The sequence below is a fragment of the Tachysurus fulvidraco genome, chromosome 7 (genome assembly GCF_022655615.1).
Source record: "Tachysurus fulvidraco isolate hzauxx_2018 chromosome 7, HZAU_PFXX_2.0, whole genome shotgun sequence".
NCBI classification, from domain to species: Eukaryota; Metazoa; Chordata; class Actinopteri; order Siluriformes; family Bagridae; genus Tachysurus; species Tachysurus fulvidraco.
In genome coordinates, this window is record NC_062524.1 from 4,598,490 (window position 1) to 4,614,643 (window position 16,154).

At 36.4% G+C, this 16,154-nt stretch overlaps 1 protein-coding gene across 1 annotated transcript; it reads right to left on the bottom strand.

Moving 5' to 3' along the window:
- Positions 1 to 13,824: 13,824 nt before the first annotated feature.
- Positions 13,825 to 16,096, bottom strand: LOC113662787 (class I histocompatibility antigen, F10 alpha chain-like; the record flags this gene model as incomplete). The annotated part of the gene is made up of 4 exons (XM_047816097.1): positions 13,825 to 14,769; positions 14,922 to 15,020; positions 15,304 to 15,576; positions 15,802 to 16,096. Coding segments are annotated over 3 exons (666 nt in total), but the record flags the coding sequence as incomplete, so codon positions are not given.
- Positions 16,097 to 16,154: the final 58 nt, after the last annotated feature.

Consider the following 16,154-nt stretch of genomic DNA (forward strand, 5'->3'; position numbering starts at 1 on the left):
GCTAGCTACACTCAGCTGATCACGGCAGTGCCGGCTCTATGGACTGAAACTCTACACCTGTGGAAACTCAGCTGGACTCAGATGCTGCTTTTTCTAGAGGCACTAAATGTATTACGTTTCAGCTCATCTTCAGTTGACCGTACAGTCTAGTTTCCCTAACCCTAGGATTTAGAGTTAACTCGGGGACAGTTAACAAAATTGCAAGCTTGCACATGTCACACACACACACACACACACACACACACACACACACACACACACACACACAGAGAAAAAGAGACAAAAAGCCAGAAGCAAACTCAAACAGACACATGAGCATCTTTTAAAGCACACCTTAAACACACACACGCTTCTCATGCTCAATACATTTGCAGAAAAAAATCCCTAAAGTCTGCAAACCTCAGTATATTGCAATCCTCCTGAAAAAAAAAAGTATCAAGACCTGTTTTTTAAGTATATGCGCTTTACTTTACATTATTACATGGCATACTTAAGATATTTGGAGAAAGATTTTTGAAGTATTGTATCATATCTGGCAAAAAACATTAGCAAATCGTGGTCCGCAAACACCTCTTTACCTCCTGAATTCAACACCAATCAGATTTGAGAATTTCACAGCACTCTGTGGTACAAAAGGATTATTGGACTTATTGTTAATTAATTAATGGATTATTAGCATGCTGAGACTGGTGTGTGTGTGTGTGTGTGTGTGTGTGTGTGTGTGTGTGTGTGTGTGTGTGTGTGTGTGTGAGAGAGAGAGAGAGAGAGAGAGAGAGAGAGAGAGAGAGAGAGAGAGAGAGAGAGAGAGAGAGAGAGAGAGAGAGACTATTGAGCATGTGATTCAGCCCAGGCAGCAGGACCTCTGTACATGAGAGTTGCATTCCTCTGTGGCAGATGATTTTACACACACACGCACACACACACACACACACACACACACACACACACACACACACACACACACACACACACACACACACACACACACACTATTGTACACACTGTTCTTGGAGGATAAAGGATAAAATTTGTAGAATAACATAATACTAACCTAAATATGTAGTATATTATATATATATATATATATATATATATATATATATATATATATATATATATATATATATATATATATATACACATAGGATATGTTTTGTTTTATAGTATACACACTAAAAGATTCCACTCTTCTTGTTATTTGTTTAAACCAATTGCATGATTTTACTTTATGAAACCTGGCACAACTTTGGTCGGATTATAAACTGTACAAAAAAAACAAGATTAACGCAGATTATTTTGTTCACGGTCGGACATATTAATCTCAGGACAAAGGCTTCGTTCACACAAACAGAAACGGCAGTGGGATTAGACTGTGGTGCTGTTATGTTTTAATGTCTATGAGGAGTCAGGACGGTGAGAACACGACGGTGAGCTCCTTCTGGGAAAGAAAGAATAAATACACCTCAATACAAGAGCTCTGAAAGGAAATGACAATATGGAAACTTCCAGAAGATTATTTTTACTGGAATCAGCTAGATAGCAAGTTACATATGTTTCCTGCCAGATCACATAGTGTTTGTTAAATATGTCTTTGTACAAGCAAATAATTCGAGGTACATGAGCATCAGGACTGGACCATGGAGCAATGGAAAAAGATGACCTGGCCTGATGAATCATCGTGTGTGTGTGTGTGTGTGTGTGTGTGTGTGTGTGTGTGTGTGAGCAATGTTCTGCCTTGGGTCCTAGCATTCATAGCACGTTACTTTAAGGTGGAGGTTATGTCACACCTACCTGAACATCACTGCAGACCAAATGAACCCCTTTATGCCAGCAGTCATCCCTAATAGCAGGGAATGGGGCATGGAAGCCTTTATTATCACCACATATGCATTACAGCACAGTTGAATTCTTTTCTTCACATATCCCATCTGAGGAGGTTGGGGTCGGAGTGTTGGGGTCCAACACTGCACTCTAAATAGATTAATGGACTCCATAATAGCGAATAGAGACCATATTCAGACACAGTGGAGGACTGTAGTAATAGGAAAACAAAGCAAAATACAGCAATGCTAACACTAGCAGCTTTGCTTTCTCACATCAACACAACATTTCGGCTCCACAAGGAGACACGACCTGATTCCATCTTTCACCAGCTGTGATCTCTGATATATTTTAGCTAAAATAGAATTCCGGTTGTGTTTTGTTTTGTGCTGTGTTTTGAAACCTGAAGTGTGTGAGTAATGACCTGCTCTTTACATCCCGTGGTTTTCTACTTTTGCTTCACTAAGAATAGCTCGACTCACACCGAGAACACTTTACACAGCTGGTGTTGTGAACGCTGCTCGCTGCTTGTTCACTGTAAGCTCTTTGCTTTGTTTTTGTGTATGTGTCTGTGTCTGTGCGTGTGCACACGTTTTGACCTAGTGGAGCTAGCTTGCGACAATATTATACAGAACCTGATGACTTCATCAGTCCCAGCTAAAATCTTTTAAGATTTCTTTACTACTAAGAGCCCTCAAAACAGAGCTCCTCTGGGAAGATCACTTCAGTTTCCTAGCTAGCATACAAGGCTAATTAGTACAACATTAATCATTAAAATGGTCAAACAGCCTGATTAGCACATACAGAATTTACTCTGGATATAACGTCTGCCTTTCACGATGAAGAAATGAAAATGTAACAGGCTACATTCATCAGAAGTTAGTACAGGAGGTTGCTACCTAGCTAACTAGCAAAGATAGCTAATCAGGTTTCATCCTTCAAGAAATCCCTGTGTGTGTGTGTGTGTGTGTGTGTGTGTGTGTGTGTGTGTGTGTGTGTGTGTGTGTGCTTATAGAGCTATTTCTAAAGCTCTATAAGCAGAATTGTGATTATCTTTCTTTTTTAATAATTAGATAAGAACATTTTGGCTTTTAATTATTCAAATCTGTGAGTATGTGTGTGTGAGTGTGTAGCAGGGTGACCAAAAAACACATCTAAATGGAGAATCTCCAGCAACCGATCACTAACTTTACTCCTGCATGGACTCTTGCTAACATGCTTAGCAAAAACACTGTGATCCCTCATTAACCTGAATCCCGTCTGTGCTCTGTTACACACTTGACGGCTCAAAAGTCGTCGTGACCTTTAAGCAGAGATACATTACAAGCCTATTTGAACAAGGGTTGGGAGCTTCTTTAGAAGACCTTGAGAAGAGTCTGGTATGATCAAGCTAAAAAGGATGATTTGAAACAGAATTCACTAGCCAAAGAATGTGACGAACGAACAAAGAATGTGACGAACGAACAAAGAATGTGACGAACAAATGGAGAACATGTTTCAGCAACTGCTGACAATCTGATAACAATCTTCAAACTTCAAAACTATCAGCTTCTGCAAAAAATGCAACCTACTGTGCTAAGTAGCTAGTTAAATCAAGACAAGGTCTGTTTTCAACCAGTCTGTTTTCCATCCCTCCATCCGTCCATCCATCCATCCATCAATCCATGCATCGGTTTGTTGTTCTTCCATCTATCCATCTAAACATACATACATACATACATACATACATACATACATACATACATACATACATACATACATACATACATCATCCTTCTAGCCCTCCATCCTTCCATCCATCCATGTATCCATCTATCCATCCTTCTGTCTGTTTATTCATTCATCTGTCTCTCTATGTATACTCACACGTGTCTATGTGTCTTTCATCCATTTATCCATCCATCCATCCATCCATCCATCCATCCATCCATCCATCCATCCATCCATCCAGCCACCAAAACATACATACATACATACATTAGTCTGTCTTTCTTCCATCCATCCATCCATCCATCATCCATCCATCCATCCTTTACTCCATCCTTTTTCCATACATCAGTTTGTTGTTCTTCCCTCCATCCATCCAAACATACATCTATACATACATACATAAATACATACATCAGTCTGTCTTTCCTCCATCCATCTGTCCATCCTTTCTTCCATCCTATCTATCTATCTATCTATCTATCTATCTATCTATCTATCTATCTATCTATCTATCTATCTATCTATCTATCTATCTATCTATCTATCTATCTATGACATATACATGTATGTTAGTGTAAACATTTTGAATATTGTATATAATGAATTGCTGAAATCTGAGTAATGCTCCTTTAAGAGCAAGACCTTATTATAATGTCAGGAGATTTGGGGGCTTTTTCTGTCTCAAGCTGACTGGTCCAGTGTTAGCAGGAGCTCAGGACCATCTTTAACCTGTCTCTTCATATCTGTGTCATCATTTGTGTATATTAAATCCCTAATGACTCCACAGACCTAACTACACCCCCCTCCCCCTCCTGTTCTGCCTGTATAATCAGGAGACTTGGCACAGGTCACATGACCCATCACTGACACACAGGAAGAACATTTACTTTTTTTTATCCATAGGGACTTGTTAAAACCTGTGCAGTGCCATGCTAGTGACATGCTTTTCCCATCATGCATCTATTTAAAGAGCTGAATCTGCTGGGCTATTGGAAATGAGTTCTCAGTGGGAGAGTGAGCTCACGTGGACAGACTGCTGTACAAAAGCCTGACTTTATTTGTTGCTTTGTAATGAGTCATGTGCCTCACTGCATGGAGCTTAAAATTTCACACAGAAGGTTTATTTCCCAACATCCTCTGCTTGGTCACTGATTCTTTCTCTTTTCATATGTGGTCAGATTGATGAATTTTGGAAAGGAGATAATGCAAAGCTTAAAGGTGATGACGATGAGGTCATTTTTCTCCTTAGAGGTTTGTTAATGACTTTTATCTGATATTTCTCTTTTAACATTCATTCATTCATTTTCTACCGCTTATCCGAATTTCTCGGGTCATCTCAGGTGTCATTGGGCATCGAGGCAGGATACACCCTGGACGGAGTGCCAACCCATCGCAGGGCACACACACACTCTCATTCACTCACACACTATGGACAATTTTCCAGAGATGCCAATCAACCTACCATGCATGTCTTTGGACCAGGGGAGGAAACCGGAGTACCCGGAGGAAACCCCCGAGGCACGGGGAGAACATGCAAACTCCACACACAAGGCGGAGACGGGAATCGAACCCCCAACCCTTAATTATCATTCCTAGAAATTGTTTTTATTATGAGTCTATAATTTAGTTTATATTATTAAATATGAGTCTATTGTAATATACATATATTTTTATTTATTTATTTTTTTTATTGAACTTCCCACTAGAATCTAATTTATTTGTTTGTTAGTTGTTAGTTGGTTAAAAAATCTAAATAGTTGTCTAAATAGTTTAAGATTTATATTGTCCTATATTATGTTTGTAGTAACATGTAGCCACATATACAGTATGTAATGTAATGTATTTATTATGCGCATTTTCTAGGCTAGTTGAGAAACATGACATGCTCATACTTCAGTATCAAAAATCTAGCTACTTTACTACTTTAGTGTTTTTATTACTTTATTATAGAAATACTTTGTTACGTATAATTATTATGTTAAGTGTCACAAATAAAAATGAGTTGAAGAGGTTATAGGATGAGTTATATGAGTTATAGGATTCTTTAATGAAGAATGAACGATCAAAAAATTAAACAAACAATCAAACAAAAATAAAAATCAAATCAAAATTTTCTTTTCATTTTTTGTTTTTAGCCTCTTTTCTTCCATTCATTTTATAGCTTGCTTGTTTTAACAAAGTATTTTTTCAGAGAATCCTGTTTAAAATCCAGTTTGGTGAAAATGTATCACAAACCAAAGAACACAAACCGGCTCCATTCCTAACATTTTTCTGCTCACATGGTGTGTGTGTGTGTGTGTGTGTGTGTGTGTGTGTGTGTGTGTGTGTGTGTGTGTGTGTGTGTGTGTGTGTTACGTCATGTAACCTATTAGGCTTGTAGCGAACACAAGGTGTTAGTGTAGTGGTTAAAAGCAATTTGACACTTTATCCCTGTGACTTCACAATACAGTATGTCTTCTTCCTTGGGTTGTTCTTACAGAACAAACACACTCTGTCCCTGCAGGCTGTGGGAATGAATGCAATATGAAACGTTAATGACTTACAGCATCTCTGACCTCTGAAGTGCTACAGGACAGGACAGGACAGGACATTCTCAAACTGTCCGGATGAAATCTACAAACATCCACAGTAAAAAATGTCATGTCGAATCAAACCGGTTTCACAGAATTCATCACAGGTCCACAGATACAATGGTCCAAAAATGTCTGAAAAAAAAATACATGTATATATAAAAAAATATATATATTGTACATAAAAAAATACAAATAAAATATATATAAATATATATGTGCTTATGAATATGAATATGTTTATTAATCTAATATTTAACCTTATGACATTAAATGAAAATAAGTCCATGAAGTCATTTTGCAGATAATTTATGATTATGAATAAATAATAAGTAGTAGTTATGTTGTATAATACATACACAGTGTAATTGTATATTAAAGTTATTTACAGAGATTTGTGTTATTAAAAAAAAGTATAATAATTCTTTTAGCATATTTCTTAAATATTTTTATAATATAAATTGGTTGTTATTCAATATTTTTTTGTAAGACCTTGTTTACGCCTGAAAGTAAATGGACTTGGCTCTGATTTTTGGACCGGTTTAAAAACATGAATAAAAATGGACCATTTGTTTCATCAAATGAGTCATGATAAGGCTGCAGCCCTGTCCTGATGCTTAATCCAGTGGTTTCACACCAATCATCACCTCCAAACCCCAGCGCTAATTTCAACCTCATGACGTCATGGGTGTGAAACACACACACACACACACACACACACACACACACACACACACACACACACACACACACACACACACACACACACACACAAATACCCTTTGGTTCAAATTTTTTTAAGAGATCAGAAATCCTAAATATTCATTAACTTCTTGAGACCCGAACGTTCTCATATGAGGACATAACATTTTCTCACAACTTCATTGTCTATATATATTTATTGTACCAACCTTATATGAGGACTGTTGGGTATAATTCTTTCGTGACACTGCTTCCATGAAAACACTGATTAAATTTAGAGTTATCAGCTATGAATTAAGAGAAACGGTCAGTAGAAATTGTAATGTACACAACAGTAGCATGTGGGTCTCAGGAAGTTAAAGGTACAATCGGTACAATACAATTTTTTAAGGTTATTTTTCGTATAACCCTTTCTACTCATTTCATGCTCAAACTTCACTCCACTGAGATTTTCATCAGAAGGTCAGAAGGTGAATATTTATAGAGTTGATCTTAAAGCTGTAACGTTGAATTATGTGCTGCATCATAAACATATTTTACGGCCAGAGGTCATAGATATCACGCTAGCTAACATTTTGTTGCTTGTAAGGCCTGGTAGCTGTCCGGGTTCCTCTGGGAAGTCGGCACTAATTTATTATTAGTAAATAAAACTAGAGTGTGATTTGAGGCAGATGTTTATCTTTCTTGTGCTTTTACTTTCTGACTTTGAGAACATTTAAACATTTCTCCTTGTATTTTCCTTGGTTTTATTTGCTTTCTAACATTGATAATAATTACAAGAACTAGAACTAAAGAGTATATGATAACACGGTTCATTCACTGTGTGATTTCACCTGAATGAATCCTGCTGTGTCACAGCACAGCACGCACTGTGTTAAAACGATTAGCACGGGATCTAAATACTGCAAATAACCCGGATTTAGTCAGACAGTTCAGTCTAAAGGATCTCGTGTACGGAAATAACTCCGGATTTTAGCCGTAAGCTCACCTGAGCGAGAGGAGCAGAGGAGCCGGATGAACGAGTGAATGAGTGTTGGATGGGAGGGAGTGGAAAGATTCAGGTGATGAAGTGAAACAAGATGAAGGAAGTTAAGGATTACACGGTGCCTCTGCATCGGAAAGCTGCTTGCAGAAGCCTGAGTCATCACCGGCAGGCCATGAGGGAGATTTATGTACTGTAAAAGATAACTAACCAGGCGTGAAGACACCACAGCTGACACGACACTTTAGTTTCACCGATCATGCTCTGATTACCATCAGGGTGATACGCTGTATATACAGTATAAGTATAGGAATGAATATAATTATAATAGAAAATTCGAATTATTGTAAACGTCGACTGTTTGCTTATTCACATGCATACTGTTAAGATTGTTATTTATTGCTATAAAATGTATACAGCAATGGGTTATATATCAAGCCCCAGCACTGCCAAGCTGCTACTCATGGGCCCTTAAGCAAGGCCCTTATCCCTCTCTGCTCTAGGGGTGCTGTATCATAGCTGACCCTGTGCTCTGACCCCAACCTCCAAAGTTGGGATATGTGAAGAAAGAATTTCACTGTGCTGCAATGTACGTGGCAAATAAAGGCTTTTTCTATAATCGAATTAAATTTTATTCACATACTAATGGACTGGTTCAATTCCCAGGCAGGGAGCTAACTGAAATCTAATATACAGACCACGTGATCCAATGAGGTGACCTTAAACAGGGAAAAGCTGAAAGATCAACAACAACAAAAAAGTGCTTTTAACAATGGACATTGTCTCAAAACAGCTTTACAGAAATATAAAAATACAGAATAAAAATGAGTTTATAAATAGTTTTAATATTTATCGGTTCAGTTAATCATCTAATCCACATGCTTTATCCTGATTGGCTAAGACGGACATGTATACAATTAGATATCCCTCTGTCCAAAAAGGTGCCCTAATCCCTAGTTGTGCTTCAAATCACATAAACACACCTTTCTGCATTGTGTTGTGTTGTATAAATAGTGAGTAGTGTGTTCATACTAACTGAAAACTCCAAGAAGAAGAAGAAGTAAAAGAAGAAGATGTCAAAGCAGCAGGATGATGCATTTATTGAACTGAAAAAAAAAACCAACCCAATAAAACAAGTTCGGTACGTCAGACACTTTATGTAACAGTTTCATCTTGGGCAACATTTCCAAGATGGCTGATGACACAAGTGACTATACTCTAGAGTACATAGTGTAAGTGTGAGCGAGTTGTAGTACTGTATGTCATCTACTTTTTTTCTTTACATTCCATTTTCTATGGGTATTTTGTACTTTCTCATGCGCATAAGATCTATCAAAAATTCTCTGATCGATGCCTCCACAATCCAACAGTCTGATCTGATCGAAGTCCTTCATTTTAAACAATGTTCCAATTCTGATATATTATTCTGGTGAAAATGTTATCATGTTTAGGACTTAAGGACTTAATACTGAACATGCGATTAAGGTGTCGGGCCTAATCGAATCTTTCATCTTGCAGGTTCATTGATAGCTCTGTCCCTTAAGCTATGCCACTGCCATTTCTTCTACAGCATCAGGAAATTAATAACACAGGATATCTCGTCGAGTTGCCTATTAATTAAAGCACTATTTAGAATTTGCAGTAATGTGTGAAAAGTGCAGGGAGGTGAAATTGAAATGTGAAATAAATTCACTATATACTGCACAGCGCAGTGTTTATTTATCCTTACTCTCATTTTACTGATTGTGAAATCTCTGCCTTTGGGTAAACTCTAACAGTATCCAGCAGTGAAAGTGATATCGGGTCAAAAGATTTCTCTGCTTGTGCATCATCCAAGGTCATGGGAATGAACTAGAATAAAAAGAGGAAGAAAAATCCCAAAACACTGGGCAAATGGTCAGATAATAAGGTCAACAGCTGGAGGGACAGAAAATCACAGGAAGTAGATACTGTAGAATAGGACACTTTACAATATCGGACACATGTTGGATATAAAGACTTTGACGAACATTAAACAGTGTACTCGTATAATAAGAAAGGCTTTTGGAAAAAATATATAGATTTATTTAGAAACTTTCACTTAAATTGTCTTGCAAAGAATTAAAGAATTTTACTGTAATGTTCATCAAATGCTGTGATAGTTGTGGGGTTTAAATGTCCATCTCTTTCAGAAACTAAGGGATTACATTCAAAATTAAGGAGTCAGCAATGTGAAATTATTTCTATACATTTTATTGTACAATATTTACAACACTTCTGAATATATAGAGATAAAGAATGACACAAATATATATATATATATATATATATATATATATATATATATATATATATATATATATATATATATATATAATAGATTCCCTTTATTATGAAGTGCTCACTCAGGTGTGTGGTGAAGAAGTGGGACTGTGAGAAAGAGAACAGAGGCTCGGGCAGTGGACGCTAGGCGAATTCACATAATCAGTAATGTAAGTGTTGATACAACAATGTTTTCTGTTAGGAAATGTTGATTTATTGAAGGAATCTTCATTGCCAGAGCTTTGAGGGGTAAATCTATAATTTACAATATTTTCTTTGGCCGTTTCTAGCTGCTATAAGGCAAGTGATAACGGGAAGTGGAAATTACAGTATAAACATAGTTCACTACAGTTTAATCAGTATTAAAAACATCTCCAATTACAAGTGCGTAATAGGAGATTCAAATCGAATCCTGAAGAGAAACCTCTTTAAAAATCTTGTGGAAGTGTTACAGACTTGACCGTACGTGACTCATGTGTCTCTGGACTCATTGTGGGAGCAGTCGCCAACACTGAATGATTTATTTTCCCACACAGCCGCTGATAAGAAGCTCATGGGTTGAGTCAGGTGTGTGATTCCAGGGAAAACACTGTAGAACTGGCACAGAGAACAATCACCCTACAGGCCAAACGAGTGGAAAGCGGATTACGTGTCCCGAATGAACCGAATGAGTTCGGTATGTCAGGGAATTAAATTTCAATTCAGACATCTTATAACCTAAATATTATTGTGGCATTTTTTTTCTCAAAGAACTGTTAAAGACAGAGGGTAACCTAATACTTTTACAGCATTTTGGCTGATGATCTTATTCTGATCCATATTTATCTTAGTTATATAACTGTTTAACGTTTGCTCAGAGGTCCAGCAGTTGGCAGCATTGGGGTGTGAACTCATGACTTTTTATTCAGACATCACTTAAGCTACAGAAAAAAAGTCTGGCTCATGCTACTTACATACTGTAACAGCATGATATAACGTTATAATAGTATAATGTTTTATAATTTTTTTATATTTCAGCTTTTATTTTGAAGTCTCTCTCAATGAATGCATCGATACAGGTTCATTTGGTCACAGCCTAACAACACAATCAGTCTAAAACACTGCTGGGAAAACAAACAGCAAGACTTACTTGTTTGATGTAAATATAAATACTAGATTAAGTACTCAAGGAAGAGGAAAATCTTTACACGATGTGTGACTCGGCTGTTCAAACAAATATGTTTCCTTGCCATATTTCTCGGCTTCCTGGTGTCCTGTTTAATCTCTTTTTAGCTTTATTTCTCTGGTTTTCCTGCCTGTGTTTGTTATATTTACTGTATGATTATGATGTTCTCCTTGTGCCACTAAACACATTCATCCTTGAATCGTGATCCATCTATGTCTATAAGCACGGCACAAGAATTTGTTTTACTGCTGCTGTACTTACTGAGTGTTCATTTCAGTCCTCTGAAACACCTTGTGGTGAACGATGACCAGGTGATTTACATAAAGGTTCTTCAGCTCCTCAGTGTGAGAGTGTTTAAGGAATAATACAGAAAAGCTGCTTTTTGAGTCTGAAACCACTTCCTAGATAGATATGATTTGATTTGATGTGATATGACAATATATTATATATAATGACATACCACTCACTGAGTATCAGAACATGTAGAACCTAGCTTGCATTGTGTTTTGATTTTTAAAGACCTCAGGTGACTCGTCTTTCACAAACTTTGTTTTGGATTAATGTGTCGCAGGCTGAACACTGTGGGCATTCATGAGCGTGTTAAACTCTGCACCATAATGTTCTAAATGACTTCAGCTTTACTGGGGTTTTGTTCCCTCCATGGCAGAGACTTTGAGTCAGTTAGGGATTTTTGTGTGTGTGTGTGTGTGTGTGTGTGTGTGTGTGTGTGTGTGTGTGTGTGTGTGTGTGTGTGTGTGTGTGATAAACTACACTGCTAAAAAAATCTTCATGATTTGAATATTCATACCACAGCACTGTTGAAATCTGATTGGTCAGCTGTTTTTTTTTTTCTATCGTTGATATCAAATGCTTTCAGGGGACGATGACCTCTGGTGGGCAAACGTGGGATTGTCAATCGGTTATAACTGGGGTTGCAAAGGGGCGGAAAATTACTCTGGGGAATTTTAGAAATATTCCAAATTGGAAACTTTACGGGAATTTAATGGAAATTTAAGGGAATTTATGGGAATTATTTGGAAATATAGGGAAATTTATATAAATTGTATCATATACAAACATTTTGTTTGGTCATAACACTCCTAATTTACTGCTGAATAAGGTAATGCAGAATAAGGCATTAATATGTGCTTAATAAGTACTAATAAATAGCCAATATTCTATTAATATTCATGCTAATAAGCAACTAGTTAAATGACCCTAAAATAAAGTGTTACTGTACATGTTATGGAAGAACGTAAGTACATGCAGGGGTTTTGGCCTCAATGGCCCTCCAGTAAGCAGTGTGCTGTGTGCAAGTGACCAATTAATGCAGTGTACAAATTCTTAAAACTTAAATTGCATTAAATCTTGTTGTTTTAAACAATATTATGCTGCAAGATTCTTTTTAACTACATTTAAGTTCTTTGTTATAGACAACTCTGAATTTTTTTTTAACAATTTCACAATTTCCCGTTAATTCCCACGGAAAGTTTCCAGCCTTGAAACCCCTAGTTATTATAACTATCTGATACTGTGAAGGAAAAATAAAAGGTTTTCTAATATTCCACTTTGTAAGCATAATCCTGATAGACAAATTATAGTCTGGAGATGAATTATTGATGTGAAAAATGAATTAATTCGTTAGAATTTCCTTCTTATGCCATTACCATGGATACAGATGCTAGTTAGTGTTTTATGTGTGTTAAATAATTCATTGCTAATTTAAATATATAATGCATCCTTTGTTAGCAACAAAACCTAGTAACAAAATTATATCTTGTTGCCTGAGATAAACTGATTGTTAAAGTGAATGTTTTCTTTAGCTAAATTTAGCTTCCGAGCTACTGTAAATGTTTTTTTTTCTGCCACCCAAATCATGGCCCTGGTATTTTATGGCATGTTTTTTATTTTTTTTTTTTTACAAAACGGTGGCAACATCACAAATTATAAATGATACAAGATTAAATAATTCTCCTTATATGAAAATGTAACATTAGCACTGATATGTTTGTGTCTAGTTTCCCTCCTGGTTGTTGGTCTGTAAAGTGAACAGTTCGTGTCCCTGAGTGTAGCTGATGACAAGGGTGTTGCTCTCACACAAAGCCGTCATTCGTCTCTGAGATTAGTCCAGCTTATGTTTTTATGTAACCACACTACAGTCACATTGAGGGAAACACATAGATGTAACTTAACCCCTGGTGTATATGAGATCAGTCCTTTCTGAGGCTTTGTGGGTAATTAAGCCTTATATCATAATGACAGGAACAATATCTAGTTGACGCTGAAACATTTTAATAGTGTGGACTACAAATAATCAAAGAGAAGGAAATACAAATGTACACAAGCATGGAGTGAAATAAAACCCATCGAAAAAAAAACATGGATAAAATATATGAAAATGTATATATATATATATATATATATATATATATATATATAAATATATGTAATATGTATAATATACTTTATATTTTATTTATATATATATAAAAAATGGATAAAAAGAAACAAGAACACATGAACATGTAGGAGAAAATGTTCACTTTACAATGGAGTTAGAGCTCTGGATGAAGTAAAGACAATGTTACTAACAACTACATCAGTCAGAGGACAAATAATTCTTCACAAGTCTCTCTCTCTCTCTCTCTCTCTCTCTCTCTCTCTCTCTCTCTCTCTCTCTCTCTCTCTGTGGGTTGTATTGTTATCTGATGATTCTCCCTGAGTCATCTTACAAGGCAGTGATGTGAAAATCGCTCAACACGACACCCAACAATCACCAAACGTTAGTATTAAAGTGTAAGTAAACACTGCATACAGTAAAGTGCTGTGAAAGTAAAGAGGCTACACTATATATACATATATATTTTGAGGCTGTACTGCCTCCTATTGGCTGAAGTAAAAGCAGCAATAAGAGCCGATGTTAAGCTGGAAAATAAAGTCAGCATTCTTTTTAGATTAGTAAAGTGCAAGAATATGGGGGGGGGGAATCCTCAAAGATCTTCTGATAAATTATCATACAGTTAATTATTTTTATGAAACGAACTTAATTCAGTAGCTCGAGTTAAACTAATAGGACCAGTTATGAGAATACGGACCAGTGAGTTTTGAGAGATTTGAATGTATGAATTAAATCTGCTCTAAGGTATTGTGTGATGGTTTATGATTGTGCTGTCAGCTCTTTAAAATGAGAGTGTAATACATCTGTTATTGTAACAATAAATGTAATAACTTTCAAATAATGTTTAGGATTCCACTGTGCAAACTAAAGAACACTTTAGTGACAAATAAGATTTACATGATAAATAAAATCTTAATATGTAATAATAAGTAATGCTTAATTTGTAATGCTTTACAGTGCTGAAGACAAAATAGTTTAAATGCTGGTTTGTATCTCAGACTGATCCTGAAATACTGTCAGTAGTGGGAAAGAAAAAGACGTCAGACCAGAGATCAGGAGCTGTAGAAGGACGAGGTAGATGATAGACAGCTTTTATGAGTGGGCAGTTTCTGTAAGGCAGCTGTGAGGAGGAGGAACAACAACAAAACAGATTCACGCTCAACATCATAATCATCATCAATCATCATAACTTGTTCATTCAGTGTCTTTAAAGAAGGAGAGACAATAGACAGAGACACTGATTTTCACACTTCCACACTGATCATCGCTCACCTTAACTCTGACGATAGATTTGAATTCCAATCACAGCTACAACGACCATGGTAATGCAGCCTATTGCAATCCAAACAGGGAGTCTGAAGGGTCTATTATCTGTAAATTTAATTAAGAGAAGATAAATATGGTCGGTCTAAGACATTGAAAATAAATCTCTACTGTAGATCAGTCCTTCTGTACAATTTATCTGAAGAGATAATTAACATCATACCTAGCTAAGCCATAGATAATATAATATCAAAGTATTTTTAATCAATGTACTATGATAACAAATATGAAACAATGATTAATATAAACATGTGATAATATTCTCCAGGACAGAAATCAAATTAATGATGCAAATGTCATTATTAATGTTATTAAATGTGTAACTTCATACCCCATGTGACGGTAATGTTTCCCTCTAGGCTGTGGTGATGTACTACACAGCTGTACTGCTGATCTCCTGCGTTCTCCTCAGGTCTGATCACACTCCTTCTGGTCTGATACGTGCCATCACCGTTAGGTAGCACGTCATTCATCTCGTCGTCCACCATCTGTAAACCTGCCCCGATCCAATTCACCTGCACCGCTCTGGGGTAAAACCCAGTCACATGACATGTGAGGAGAGTGGAACCAGCTCTCTGCCTCTCAAAAAGCCTCACCTCTGGAGCTGAAATGATTCATTAGTAGATAGTTAATAATGTTTATCCAGAGATTTAATAATATGTTATGTAACACGTGAATATGAATATTGTATTGTACATATATAATTATCTCTATTAAATTAATTTCTATTTATAAATGTATTACTTGGTGCTTACAGTATATATCTACAGTATTCCTATATATTTAAGACTAAAGAAATGTGTATAGACATTAAATATAAACATCATACCCTTCTTTGTGTTGACTCCAGGAGCATGCCTTAAGAACAACTTCAAGCGATCAAAACAGGTCTTTTGGTAAAAAGATACAGTGATTCCAATCAAAACTGAATTTTGCTCCCTCTGCCTTTTATATTTAAGGGCTTGTGGAACAGAAGCGATGTATGTCTGACTCTCAATGTCTAAACTTAAGAAGTCCTTCCCGTTGAATGCATGAGACAGCCCTGCCTTGATGGTGCCATTTGGATAGAGGGAACAGTGACTGTAGCCTTGGTAAATGTTAATGTCCTCATGTGAGCCTGTGATTCAATACAAAAAAGCAAGTCAGGTTAAGTGCCCTTGCAAGGTACCTTTCAAAATGACA